We start from the raw sequence: 13693 nt of genomic DNA, 5'->3' as shown, positions 1-13693 counted from the left end.
CCTCTTTTTCAAGACTCAAGTTGGAAAAAGACTTTTTGAACACCAAATTAATTTTTATACAGAAAATAATTACAGTACATCCGAAACAAATGATTATAACAATATATCTGAGAGAAAAAGCATGTTATTTTGCCTCATTCAAATATTAATATCTGAACATTTAAATATGTAAACTAAAGTGCAATCACATTTGTAAATGAATGGCTTCTGGTTTTTGAAATGTAAATAAACCAATCTATTGTGATAAAACAACAAAATTGCGATAACTGCATTAACCATTGCAATAAAATAATGTAAACTGGTTAAACTTGAGAGTAGCTAAGATCTGTCATGACAGAACATCGCTTCAATGATATCTGGTGCCATCTAGCGTCGTGAATGGGTATAGTGTCTAGACCGCGAATATAAAACGACCCCCTTTTTCAGTCTTATGTCAATGCAAATAACGCCGTCTTATATTCGGGCCAATACGGTACCTTGATTCCTCCACCAATTCACTCGAGATATTCCTGCCTGTTTGTATGCTGAAAAACTTTCATCCTATTTCCACCTAAATCTGATGTTAGAACGCAACGTGTGTTTATCACCGCCACTAGTGAAAGCCACCTCAACGCTCTGAGTCGGCCCCCTACGGGAATCCGTGGCGCAACGTCTGTGGGAGCTGTCATGTCAACTGATGGTGAAGTCTATGATTATTCAAATTCATTTCTGACTTTATTTCCTACTCATGATAAGCTCTACTCTCAGCACTACAGTAATTAATTGGAAAAAAATCAATTTTGCAAGAGAAGTACCTTTGTCTTGCTCAATGCGTCTGACTGTCTGTTCTTGCTCTTTCTTCTGTGGGGGACTGCTCTCAGAACTTTGGGATTTCAGGGGGCTTTCCCCTCCCATGCTACTCCTTGGCGAAAGCATCTCCATCTCTTCCCCCCAGTCTGACACAGGTTGGTGTCCATCTGGAAGCTGGAAGGGGCTGATGGGCTTCCCCGCCTCCAGGGGATTCTGCGAGGCCGGCTGGGGTGAGGGGATGTGCACCCTGGGTCTCGGGGTACGCTTTTCAAGGGGGCTTTCGGCAGGGGAGCCGTCTTCGCCGACCTCCTCTTTCCCGTCATCTTTCTTGCATTCTTCGTCAGACACTTCCTCCTCCCCCTCGCTGGCGTCTTCCCACTGGTCGTCGTCTTGCTCGTCATCTTCCACTTGGTCTTCATCTTCCATCTCCTCCACCTGTGAGACACAGTGAGAGTGACAGGAAGTTCAAACGTGACCTTGCCTTTCCTCACTTCCTGCTAGCCACCTTCTGCTCTGGTTCCGGTATGACCGTGTTCTTCTTTTCTCGCTTAGGTTTGTCTTTCTTCTCCTTCTCCTCGTCTTCTTTCTCGCCTTCCCAGCGGTTGTCATGCATACTGCAAATTTAAAGCTCAGGTCAGGTATGCTATAGGTATCAAACTCGGCCGAGGTGCGAAAGTAAATCCTATGCAGCGATTTCATATCTCGTGAAAATAAAATTTCTGTAACATTGTGCTCAACTTTATTGCAATTGCAAGTTAAAACTGTTGTCCCACCTGTAGCTGGGTTTCCCTCCTCTGCCCTTCCCTCTGTTCCGCTCCCCACGGAGCCCCTGGGACCTGCCCTGGGAAAGGAAGTCACCGAATGTGGGCACTTTGGGGGGTCGCTTGCCATCGTCTGGTTGGAAACACATTCATGAAAAATGTCAAACCAAAGAACTAGTCACCCAGCCTCCCATGTTGGACTTAAAAATAAATAAATAAATAAATGAGGTGGAAAACACTGACGTGACTGAAAAAGGAGTTTCTGCTCTTGCACTCCTCTTTAAAATAAACTGCTGTATTTTAAGCCAAAACAACTCTTGTGTTTGATAGAACAATATGTATATATGCTGCCATAGCAGATTCATGGCGCATTAAGCCCCCGAACTATTTTTAATTTGTCCGATTTACCCTGGAAACCCCCGTTTACAGACGTTGCGCAACCGCTTTTGTTTCAACCAGCCATAAAAAGAAATTAATTAGATTTATCAATCAAAATGTCTGTCATTTTTATCTTAGAATCATTAACTGATGTCTAATATTTCGTTAAAAAAAAAAAAAAAAAACTTTAAAAAATTATTCACTCGCATATTTCAAACTTTTAAACAAATTACGTCACAATGAAGAAAATGGGCGTCTGTAGAAAAGTCCCGGATATCTGCCTCATAACTATCGATTAATTGTACATTTTTTGTTACTGTTGTATTTTCCCCAATATGTTAGATGATAAATAATCGATCCAAACAAAGAAAATATGAAGAAAAAAAAAAAAAACTTTAAAAGGGTTATTATGAAAAAGAACATCTCGACCACACCTTGATGTCTGCGATTTCTGCATCGCGACACTTTTTATGTTACCATGTTTTACCCATAAAACCCCCCAAAAATCCGGCTGTGGCCTTTCACATCTGTGTCTTGACACTCGATGATGCATGCTACATGGAGTTTTTGGATCAAAACGAGGTAAGTACGCGATAAAATCTCGTTAAAATCATGGCGTCTTTAATTCTGCTCTCGCGTGCTCTTGCCTCCAGTTAGGGTTTTGCTGTTTAACTTTTTTTATATTTCAAAAATGCCCTCCTGTTCAAAATTTTCTTCCCCTAGAAAATAGAGGTTTAAAGCTTTTCCAATGATGTATCACACATGCATATAGGACAATTTTGAAATTTGGCCACATTGGGGGTCTCAGAGCGGAACTTCAAGTCACCAGAGTGTTTTCCGCCATAAAAAAAAAAAAAAAAGGGGCTCACAGTGGTCTCAAGACCAGGGCCTCCTTTACCACTCAGAAAAACAGCCTTTGGTAAAAACTATCTCTGTTAAGGCCTCTAAGATCTGGAACAGTCTACCACTCGCCATCAGGGAGTGTGATTCATTGCAAACATTCAAAACTCACCCTCAAGCAGTGGTTGAAAGTAAACCTGTCCTGTAAACACAAACTTTTAACTTCTTAGTCATTTATTGTACTGTACTGCGTTTTATTGTAACCTTTTGTTTTCTCATATATCTTCTAGTGTCTTTCTGTTCCATTACCAGCCTAGGGACTACGGATGTAAATTAGTATTTTTGCTATGATCTGGCATAAGTATGTCTTTTAGATGTCCCTAAATAGATGTTCATTAACGTGCAATGTCCCGATCAAATAAATAAATAAATGTTGAAACATTTCTGCCTGTAAATTTTGGTTATAAAAAATATATACACTGCTGGCCAAAAGTATTGGCAACCCTGCAATTCTATCAGAAAATAATCATTTCATCCAGAAAATGATTGCAATTACAAATGCTTTGGTAGTAATATCTTCATTTATTTTTCTTGCAATGAAAAAACACAAAAGAGAATGGATTTTTTTTTTTGTTTGTTTTTTTTTAATCATTATCATTTCACACAGTACTCCAAAAATGGGCCAGACAAAAGTATTGGCACCCTTTGAAAAAGCATGTGATGCTTCTTTTGTGAAATTTGTGTAATTAACAGCAGCTGTTACTTAGTGGCACATAACAGGTGGCGGCAATAACTAAAATCACACTTGCAGCCAGTTAAAATGGATTAAAGTTGATTCAAACCCATGTCCCGTGTCCTTGTGTGTACCATATTGAGCATGGAGAAAAGAAAGAAGACCAAAGAACTGTCTGAGGACATGAGAAGCAAAATTGTGAGGATGCATGGGCACTCCCAAGGTTACAAATCCATCTCCAAAGACATAAATGCTCCTGTGTTTACAGTGCGCAGTGTCATCAATAAGTGTAAAGCCCGTGGCACTGTGGCTAAACTCCCTAGATGTGGACGGAAAGGAAAAATTGACGAGAGATTTCAACGAAAGATTGTGTGGATGGTGGATAAAGAACCTCGACTAACATCCAAACAAGTTCAAGCTGTCCTGCAGTCCGATGGTACAACAGTGGCAACCCGTACTATCCGTCGGCATCTGAATGAAAAGGGACTCTATGGTAGAATAGCCAGGAAGACCACACTTCTGACCCAGAGACATAAAAAACAGACTGGAGTTTGCCAAAACTTACCTGAGAAAGCCAAAAATGTTTGGGAAGAATGTTCTCTGGTCAGATGAGACAATAGTAGAGCTTTTTGGGAAAAGGCATCAACATAGAGTTTACAGGGGGAAAAAGGCCTTTAAAGTAAAGAACACTGTCCCCATAGTCAAACATGGCGGAGGTTCTCTGATGTTTAGGAGATGCTTTGCTGCCTCTGGCACTGGAGTGCTTGACCGTGTGCATGGCATTATGAAGTCTGAAGACTACCAACAAATTTTGCAGCATAATGTAGAGCCCAGTGTGAGAGAGCTGGGTCTCCCTCAGAGGTCATGGGTCTTCCAGCATGACAATGACCCAAAACACACTTCAAAAAGCACGAGAAAATGGTTTGAGAGAAAGCACTGGAGTCTTCTAAAGTGGCCAGCAATGAGTCCAGACCTGAATCCCATAGAACACCTGTGGAGAGATCTGAAAATGGCAGTTTGGAGAAGGCACCCTTCAAATCTCAGAGACCTGGTGCAGTTGGCCAAAGAAGAATGGTCTAAAATTCCAGCAGAGCACTGTAAGAAACTCATTGATGGATACCGGAAGCGGTTGTTCGCAGTTATTTTGTCTAAAGGTTGTGCTACCACGTATTAGGCTGAGGGTGCCAATACTTTTGTCCGGAACACTTTTGGAGTTTTGTGTAAAATGATAATGATTTAATCCCCCCCCCCCCCCCCCCCATTCTCTTTTGTGTTTCTTCATTGCAAGCAAGATAAATGAAGATATTACTACCAAAGCATTTGTAATTGCAACCACTTTGTGGGAAAAATTGAGCATTATCTGACAGAATTGCAGGGATGCCAATACATTTGGCCAGCAGTGTATAGTAATTGTTTAAATTATTATCAATTGTTAATTTCGATAACAAATTACACTAATATGTGGATTGAATAGTTTTCATGTAAATTTTTCTGACAAAGGTTAGTATCCAATAAAATACAAATGAAAACATTTTATTGGAAACATTTTTTAGGGGAGAAAAATGGTTAAATAATGCCACAAATGTAATTGGACTTTTGATGAGATACAGTGAATCACAAAAGTGAGTACACCCCTCGCATTTCTGCAGATATTTATGTATATCTTTTCATGGGACAACACTGACAAAATGACACTTTGACGCAATGAAAAGTAGTCTGTACTGTTCAGCTTATATAGTCTGTACTGTTCAGCTTATATAAAAGAGTTAATTATTTTCCCCTCAAAATAACTCAAAATATGGCCATTAATATCTAAACCCCTGGCAACAAAAGTGAGTATACCCTAGTTACTACATCCCTAAATGTCCAAATTGAGTACTGCTTTTCATTTTCCCTCCAAAATGTCATGTGACTCATTAGTGTTACTAGGTCCAGGTGTGCATATTGAGCAGGTGTGTTCAAATTTGTAATGCAGCTCTCACACTCTCTCATACTGGTCACTGAAAGTTCCAACATGGCACCACATGGCAAAGAACTCTCTGAGGATCTTAAAAGACGTATTGTTGCGCTACATGAAGATGGCCAAGGCTACAAAAAGATTGCCAACACCCTGAAACTGAGCTGCAGCACAGTGGCTAAGATCATCCAGCGTTTTAAAAGAGCAGGGCACGACTCACAACAGGCCTCAGGTTGGTTGTTCAAACAAGCGGAGCGCACGCTCATCCAAATGCTTTCTTTGAAAGATCATTCCAGGAGTGCTGTCAGCATTGCTACAGAGATTGAAGAGGTGGGGTGGTCAGCCTGTTAGTGCTCAGACCATACGCCCCATGTCACCCCAGGAGAAAGCCTCTTCTGAGGACTTTACACAAGAAAGCCCGCAAACAGTTTGCTGAAGACATGTCAACAAAGCATATGGATTACTCGAACCATGTCCTATGGTCTGATGAGACAAAGATTAATTTGTTTGGTTCCGATGGTCTCAAGCATGTGTGGCGGTGACCAGATGAGGAGTACAAAGTGTATCATGCTTACAGTAAAGCATGGTGGTGGGGAATGTCATGGTCTGGGGCTGCATGAGTGCTGCAGGTGTTGGAGAGTTACATTCCATTGAGGGGAAACATGAACTCCAACATGTAATATGAAATACTGCAGGAGAGCATGATCCCCTCCCTCCAGAAACTGGGTCGCAGGGCAGTGTTCCAGCATGACAATGACCCCAAACGCACCTCCAAGATGACCACTGCTTTACTGAAGAGGCTGAGGGTAAAGGTGATGGACTGGCCAAGCATCTCTCCAGACTTGAACCTGATAGAACATCTTTGGGGGAACCTCAAGCAGAAGATGGAGGTGCGCAAAGTCTCAAATATCCGGCAGCTCAGCAACGTCGTCATGGAGGAGTGGAAGAGCCTTCCAGTCGCAACCTGTGAAGCTCTGGTCAACTCCATGTCCAGGAGAGTAAAGACAGTTCTGGATAATAGTGGTGGACACACAAAATATTGACAGTTGACATGCTGCATGTTAATATTGACAACAACCAAAGGGTGTACTCACTTTTGTTGCCAGGGGTTTAGATATTAATGGCTGTATTTTGAGTTATTTTGAGGGGAAAGTAAATTAACTATTATATAAGCTGCACAAAGACTACTTTTCATTGTGTCAAGGTGTCATTTTGTCAGTGTTGTCCCATGAAAAGATATACTTAAATATCTGCAGAAATGCGAGGGGTGTACTCCACTTTTGTGAGACACTGTACATCCTCGACAGGCCACTCTAAAGAAGGGAGCCATGCTTTGAAGCATTGTACAGATGACTATACAATTTCCGCAATGGAACATCTGCACTTTTGCTGAATTTGTCTTTTCAGCCAAAAGGTTAATCGAAAACGGTTGTCTTAACACACATATGAACGTGAGGCACAGGAGAAAGGAAGGTCACACAGTCTGAAAGCTTTGCAAGGATGAAGCAGGCAACGGCAGATAACAGACTGAAGAGCAAGGCGGGAGGTGATGAAAAGGTTGCAAAGAGAAGGCGGGGAAGCGGGATCAGCGAGGGGAGGAAAAAGTCCCAAAGAGACTGGAGTTGAGGACACTTGAGTCATTCCACCAATTAAGACGCAGTGAGTGATGTCACTAAGACGCCACATCCCTGACTTAAAGCGTCTGGCACACGCACAGAAAAAAGCAGTCAAGCGGCGCTAAAAATAATTTGAGGCTTTGAACCTTCACATCCCTCACCGCTCCTGCCATAAACTCTTTACCTACATCTTGATAACAACACAGACAGTGCCAGTGCGTACTTAGAAGAGTGTGTGTACTATGCAGTACTATGCACGTAGTGAGTGAGTCCTGTGCATAAGTAATTTCCAAAATACAACTTGATCAGTCAAATTACACAACCGTAATCCAAAAGTTAAACGTTTTACCACTTGAAATGAGCATTTAACATTGTGGCTGCATTGATGGTGACGGAAGTCCAAATCAATTTAAACAGGATTTGACATCTATGCTTGTCAATGGCACTAAAACCAGGGTTTGTAAACATTTTTCACGGCCAAATTCAAGCACTGTTTAAGAACTTACAAGACCAATTTTCCAGTTTTTCCAGAATGCAGAAAAAAAATTGTGTCTTTTCTCACGTACGCAACAGTCTTCCAAAATATTCTACAACCCCGGAGGCTTTCGTTCGAAAGGTGCCGATTCTAAAACCCCTGGGAGGGTGCGTTCCCGGCAGCAGTGAACGTTTTGTGGCAAACTCTGAACATGTTCTATTGACTAATCCAAGTAGATTTCAGTAGGTCGCCGTTTAGTGGTTGACCGCCATTGCTGGTGTGTTACCACACCTAACAGCCCAGCCCAGCGTCAGTCAATGAAAACAGTGATGTTTGCTGCTGTTAGCTGTGTGCAACACACCTCAACAATGGCGGACAGGGTACTTCCAGTCGTTTTGCTCAGATTAGTCAATAGCAAAGGTGCTGTCGCAGTGATAGCATGCTGTTTGGCGGACGAAGAAACGTCACGCCCGGGCAAACGAATAAAAATATATGAAAAAGAACATCTCGACCACTCCTTGATGTCTGCGATTTCTGCACCGCGACCATTATTATATTACCATGTTTCTCCAGCTGTGGCCATTCACAGCTGTGTCTTGACACTCAGTGATACATGCTACATGGAGTTTTTGGATCGAAACAAGGTAAGTATGCGATAATATCTCGTTAAAGTCATGGCGTCTTTAATTATGATGCTTTTTCATGCCCTCACCTCCAAATAGGGTTTCGCTGTTTAAAATTTTAAAAAAAAACAATTTTTTAAACACCCTCCTGTTCAAACTTTTTCTTCCACCAGAAAATGGAGATTTTAAGCTTTCCAATGATGTATCACACATGCATATCGGACAATTTTGAAATTTGGCCAAATTTGGGGTCTCAGCGCGGCACTTCAAGTCACCTGAGTGTTTTCCACCATATATCTGTATTGTCTTATCTTTCCATTCTAACAATAATTTACAGAAAAATATGGCATATTTTAGAGATGGTTTAAATTGCGAATAATTACGATTAATTAATTTTTAGGCTGTGATTAACTCGATTAAAAATTTTAATCGTAACAAACTTAACAAAAAGAGGAACTGGTCATGTGATAAAAGTACTGTACAAAATAGGGATGTCCCGATCACGTTATCACTATTTTGCAGAGGATCGGACTCGGGTGAAAATTTTTTTAATTTTAAAAATGTATGTTTTTCTGCTTCATGCTTGTACAGCTTCTCAATCTCTATCCTGCTGCTTTTCTTGGTCTGCAGTGCCCTGGAGTTGGCTATTAAAGTTAATGATGATTGACAGGGGTGTAACTTTGATCTTGCCAGAGAAGCTTGTTAGCTCTACCATCAAAGACCCAAAGTGTCAATCATCGTTTAGCTTGGTCAACACTAGCGATAGTGTGCTGTGGCAACTCATTTTGTAAGTGAGAGGCTGTTCTCAGCAGCATGAGTGGATTTGAGTAGCCTCACTCAATTAACATTTAATAATGACAAGAATTTTTCAAGTATTCTTCTTTAAAAATAATTCGCATTATGAAGGCGGAACAGTAGCATGTTAAAAAAAAAAAAAAAAAAAAAAAAAATTTAACACTTTTTTTCTGTATCTGATCGGAACTTGGTATAGGCAGATTCTCAAAATCAGGTGGCTCGGACCCAAAAATATGCGTTTGGAACATCACTGTTTATAAACCACAGCAAATGCACATGTATGCGTTTAAATACCGAATTTGCCCGAATAGATGACGGTGTTTTTAGCATTCAAATAAGACTGAAAAATTGGGAGTTGTCTTATATTCGGGGTCTAGACATTATACGCATTCACTACGCTAGATGGCGCCAGATATCATTGAAGCGACGTTCTGTCATGACAGATCTCAGCTACTCAAGTTTAACCAGTTTGCATTATTTTATTGCATATTATTTTATGGTTTTCCTTATTCAGATTTGTTTCAAGACCAAGTAACAGACTTCACTTTGATGGTTAATGCAGTTATTGCAATTTTGTTGTTTTATCACAACTGATTGTTTATTTACATTTCAAAAACCAGAAGCCACTCATTTACGAATGTGATTGCACTTTAGATTACATATTTAAATGTTCAGATATTAAGATTTGAATGCTTTTCTCTCAGATATATTGTTATAATTAGTTTCAGATGTACTGCAATTACTTTCTGTATAAAAATGAACTTGGTGTTCAAAAAGTCTTTTTTCAAACTTGAGTCTTGAAAAAGAGGGGGTTGTCTTATAATCGGGGCCAATACGGTACTACTTTATTTGTATATTGTTGGGGTGATGTAAAGCAAGTTCAGAACGAGCGTGAAAAAGCAATGAAGCAAATTTATTTTCCTTCATTTAATAATTTATATTTTCAGACAGGGTGCTGAAAAATTTTGTGTGCTTATCATTTCCAAGCATTTTCAAAGACTGCACAAAATTCAAGCATTTTTCAAACCTTGAAAAACCGATGATAAAATCCAAGCATTTTCAAGCATTTCAAGGACCCGTACAAACCCAGTAAAGCAATAAAAATTCAGGGCCAATTTTCTAATTTGGGGTGGGAAATCAGACTATTTTTGGCTTGTCGTGCATGCAAAACATAAACAAGCACACAGACAGTGCCAATATCAGTGGACCACATTGGGGTTTCACCTGAAGCTTTGCCCCGAGGCTTGCTGCCAAAGCTACGCCCTCGGGCTGTAGGGAAGAAGACAAAAAGATAGTGGCCCATCATTCGTGCGAGGAAATGACATCATGGATGTATTGTGGGTAATTGCTCATCTCTCAATGTGGACCCGAACACTTATGAGGTCTCCGGGGAGAGCTCGATGCCACTCTGGGGAAATACAACTGGCCACTTAGCTAATGAACTTAATGATGGTATCTCACGTGACAGTCTCTGATGGCACACGTGTACGCGACATTGAGAAAAGTGTTGGGACACCGACAGGGAGAAAATTTGAAGCTGCGAGGAAAACGCTTTGCCTTGAGGAGTGTCACACTGCTCATGTACTGGCTGCATTACCACAGGAGTTGTAACATACCTCTCCTGCCACCCTGTTCTGGTGTGCTGCCCTCTGCCGCCACATTCGCTTCCTCCTTGAACCTGTCAACGACAAAACAAAATGACATTTGGTGCAAGCACACTGTAAAAATCAAATCAAATTTATTTACACTGGGGCAAGATTTTGGTAGCAATTTGTTGGTTCATTTGAAAAATTTATTTTTTTAGACATTGACACCTTTTCAAAACGATATCTCGATTCTTGGCAGGAGCATATCGATAACCTTTTGGGATACAAAGTATCACGATATATCCAGGCATGAAAATGGGTAAGGGGTTAAAAAGGTGAGAAGGGTGTGGAGGAAATATATTCCAGCACACTGTATTGTACACCCCAACAAAATATTGAGCTCTGTCGACCCACACTGTGTTTCAGCAGGGCCATGCAGAGACTGGTGGAGGGGTGGGTGCTCGTAGATCAAAAGGGGCACATGAACAAGTATTTAATACACCTTAAAACAACATAACTTCAATTTTAACCAGCTTTAGATAATAATTGGCTGCGACTGTGACATACTTTAATTGGGAGGGGGCAACAGTGAATAGAAATCAAAACTGTCATCAACACTTTCTGGCTGTGACTCAGTCAGTCTGCCTCTTTTCTTCCTTCAACCTCTGCATCAAAACTTCCTTCCTCAACTTGTTCATCTGAGAACAAACCACATCAGATGGTCACTGAGCCACCAACAGCACAGTTTTCTTAAAACTATTATTTCATTATTATCCATACTTAACAACTCTAGCACCTAATGATTAATAAAGCAATGACATAAAAATCTTATAGAAAAATAACATTGTAATTGTGTTTATAATTGGATTTAATACCCGACTATCCTTGCAAACTTGTTCTTACCAGGTCTGCTATTCACCCAGCTGATGAGGTATCCACTGCCTTTAGCAGCCTCATCTAACTCCTTTTTTTATCCCTCAATCTCCCTTCCCTACGACGCATGTCTATGTAATGAAATATAAATATTTAAAAAAAAAAAAAAAAACAGACTCCCCGGTGGCTTTTAGTTTTAAAGCTTTCTTAATTTCTTTCTCACTCAATAACGATGGAGTTAGATTAGTGTTTTTATTATTCAATCAAAAAACAAAGTTACTTCTATCAAAAACAAAGTTGCTTCAATCAAAATACAGTATATACTTTTAATCCCAAAAAGTAGCTTCAATTAAAAAAAATTTTTTTTTGATTGCAATAATAAATTTGAGACAAAAAAAGCATTTGAAAACTATTTTTCTTGATTGAAACAAATTTTTCCATTTAATGTTTTGCATTTGGGCCACATTTTGGCTAGGACATTTGTGTCTTTATTATTCAATCAAATAAGTTGCTTCAAACAAAAAAATATATATAAAAAGAAAAACTTTGCACATGTGCCAATCACCGTTTACCAAAGCCTGAGAGGGTTTGAGTAGACTCACTATGAAGCTTTTAATAAAGCCAAGCATTTTCTAACTACTTTATTCTTGTTTAAAAATAATTCGGTGGGGCAGTTAAATGTTTAAGACTTATCATAATTCTTACATTTTGAAGTGCTTGAAAACCATGTATAAATGATACTTTGGTGAAATAAGTGAAAAAACATGTCTTATATATATGTATCTTTTTTCCAATGTAAAATCTGAATAAATGCATTGAACACGCACAAAAAAATTGGGGGGGCGCTACTTCGCGGTTTTCACTTATTGCGGCGGGTTCTGGTCCCCATTAACCGCGAAAAACGAGAGATCCCTGTATTTCTGAAAAGCTTTAAGAAGCAGGACTCATTCCCACCACTCGTCGGGCTGCTGTTGTGCCGACACCGGCCGTCAGCTCAAATCCAAGCCGAAAATAACGCGTCTCCGACGGACGACGGGAGCGATGTGAGGCGCCCCCTCCATCCGAGAGAATGCCGCTTAATTTGACTCAACAGTGTGTTTCTTCGTTTATATTACCGCTAAATACACAAGCTTGACGCCAATTTAACGGGAGCTATTTTTTTTCATGGGAGATTTGGCTAGCTCTGGCAGTGTTCAACTCAAGCTGCAACGAATGGCAGTAACTTTTTTATATCGCAAAACGTGAAAACGATTGAAACCATTACTCACCAAATTCAATCTGCTGGCAAATACAGGCAAGTGTGTATGCTGCGCTCTGGTCTGCCCCGATGTGGATAAGGCCTGCTTTTTGTTTTCGCAGCTTTGCAATGCAACCGAAGGCTCTCCGAGCACTCCATGTACACGCGTAAGGAGTGCGCGCGTTTGGAATAATGGAACGCAGCTTGGGCCGATGATTGGTTCTCGTCAGCGAAGCATCTAGAAGGATTTGCTGACTGTGTTCTTAAGTGCTCAGTTTACGTACTAAGTTAATCACATGATGATAATAATAATTATTAAATAAAACCTCCCGACCCCCCCCCCCCTCCCAAAAAGAATTTCTCCTCGGATCTACGCAATTCACCTAGGTCGCCCTTTTTGACTTCAAAACGGCGAATTTCGCCGCAAGGTGAGAGATTTTCATGCCTGTATGGGAACGTAAATCGACCGGAAAATAGAGCTTTGCCTTTCGGCTCAGCTCCCTCTTCACCACGACGGACCGATGCATAGTCCGCATCACTGCAGACGCATCACCGATCCGCCTGACGATCTCCCGTTCCATTTTTCCGTCACTCGTGAACAAGACTCCGGGATACTTGAACTCCTCCACTTGGGGAAGGACCTCATCCCTGACCCGGAGAGGGCATTCCACCTTTTCCCGACTGAGGACCTTAGTCTCGGATTTAGAGGTGCTGATTCTCATCCTGACTGCTTCACAATCGGCTGCGAACCGCTCCAGTGAGAGCTGCAGGTCATGGCTCAATGACGCCGACAACACCACATCATCCACAAAAAGCAGTGATGCAATATTGAGGGCACCAAACAAGAACCCCTCCTTGCATCACTTGTCATCTTGTTCTCGTGTCATCAAACGACAACATGCATCCATCTCGTTATGTTTTATGGTAGATGGTGTTATACTTATATAGCGCTTTTCCACCTTTCAAGGCGCTCAAAGCGCTTTATACTATCTCGCCATCCACCTACTGGTGGCGCAGCACCAGGAGCAAC

General features: G+C 40.8%; 1 protein-coding gene across 7 annotated transcripts in view; it reads right to left on the bottom strand.

The window, feature by feature from the left end:
* The window catches only part of LOC130917580 (coiled-coil domain-containing protein 9-like), a 61074-nt gene that overhangs the window by 26286 nt on the left and 21095 nt on the right, over positions 1-13693 (bottom strand). For all 7 annotated transcript variants that reach the window (XM_057839154.1, XM_057839155.1, XM_057839157.1 and 4 more), the window contains 4 exons: positions 10584-10645; positions 1563-1683; positions 1295-1403; positions 795-1224 (listed from right to left, as the gene is read on the bottom strand). In XM_057839154.1, the coding sequence (XP_057695137.1) occupies positions 795-1224; positions 1295-1403; positions 1563-1683; positions 10584-10645 (722 nt within the window). The remainder of the gene's footprint in view (positions 1-794; positions 1225-1294; positions 1404-1562; positions 1684-10583; positions 10646-13693) is intronic.

This window comes from Corythoichthys intestinalis, chromosome 6, assembly GCF_030265065.1.
Source record: "Corythoichthys intestinalis isolate RoL2023-P3 chromosome 6, ASM3026506v1, whole genome shotgun sequence".
Taxonomy (NCBI): domain Eukaryota; kingdom Metazoa; phylum Chordata; class Actinopteri; order Syngnathiformes; family Syngnathidae; genus Corythoichthys; species Corythoichthys intestinalis.
This window is presented reverse-complemented; position numbering and strand designations above follow the sequence as displayed.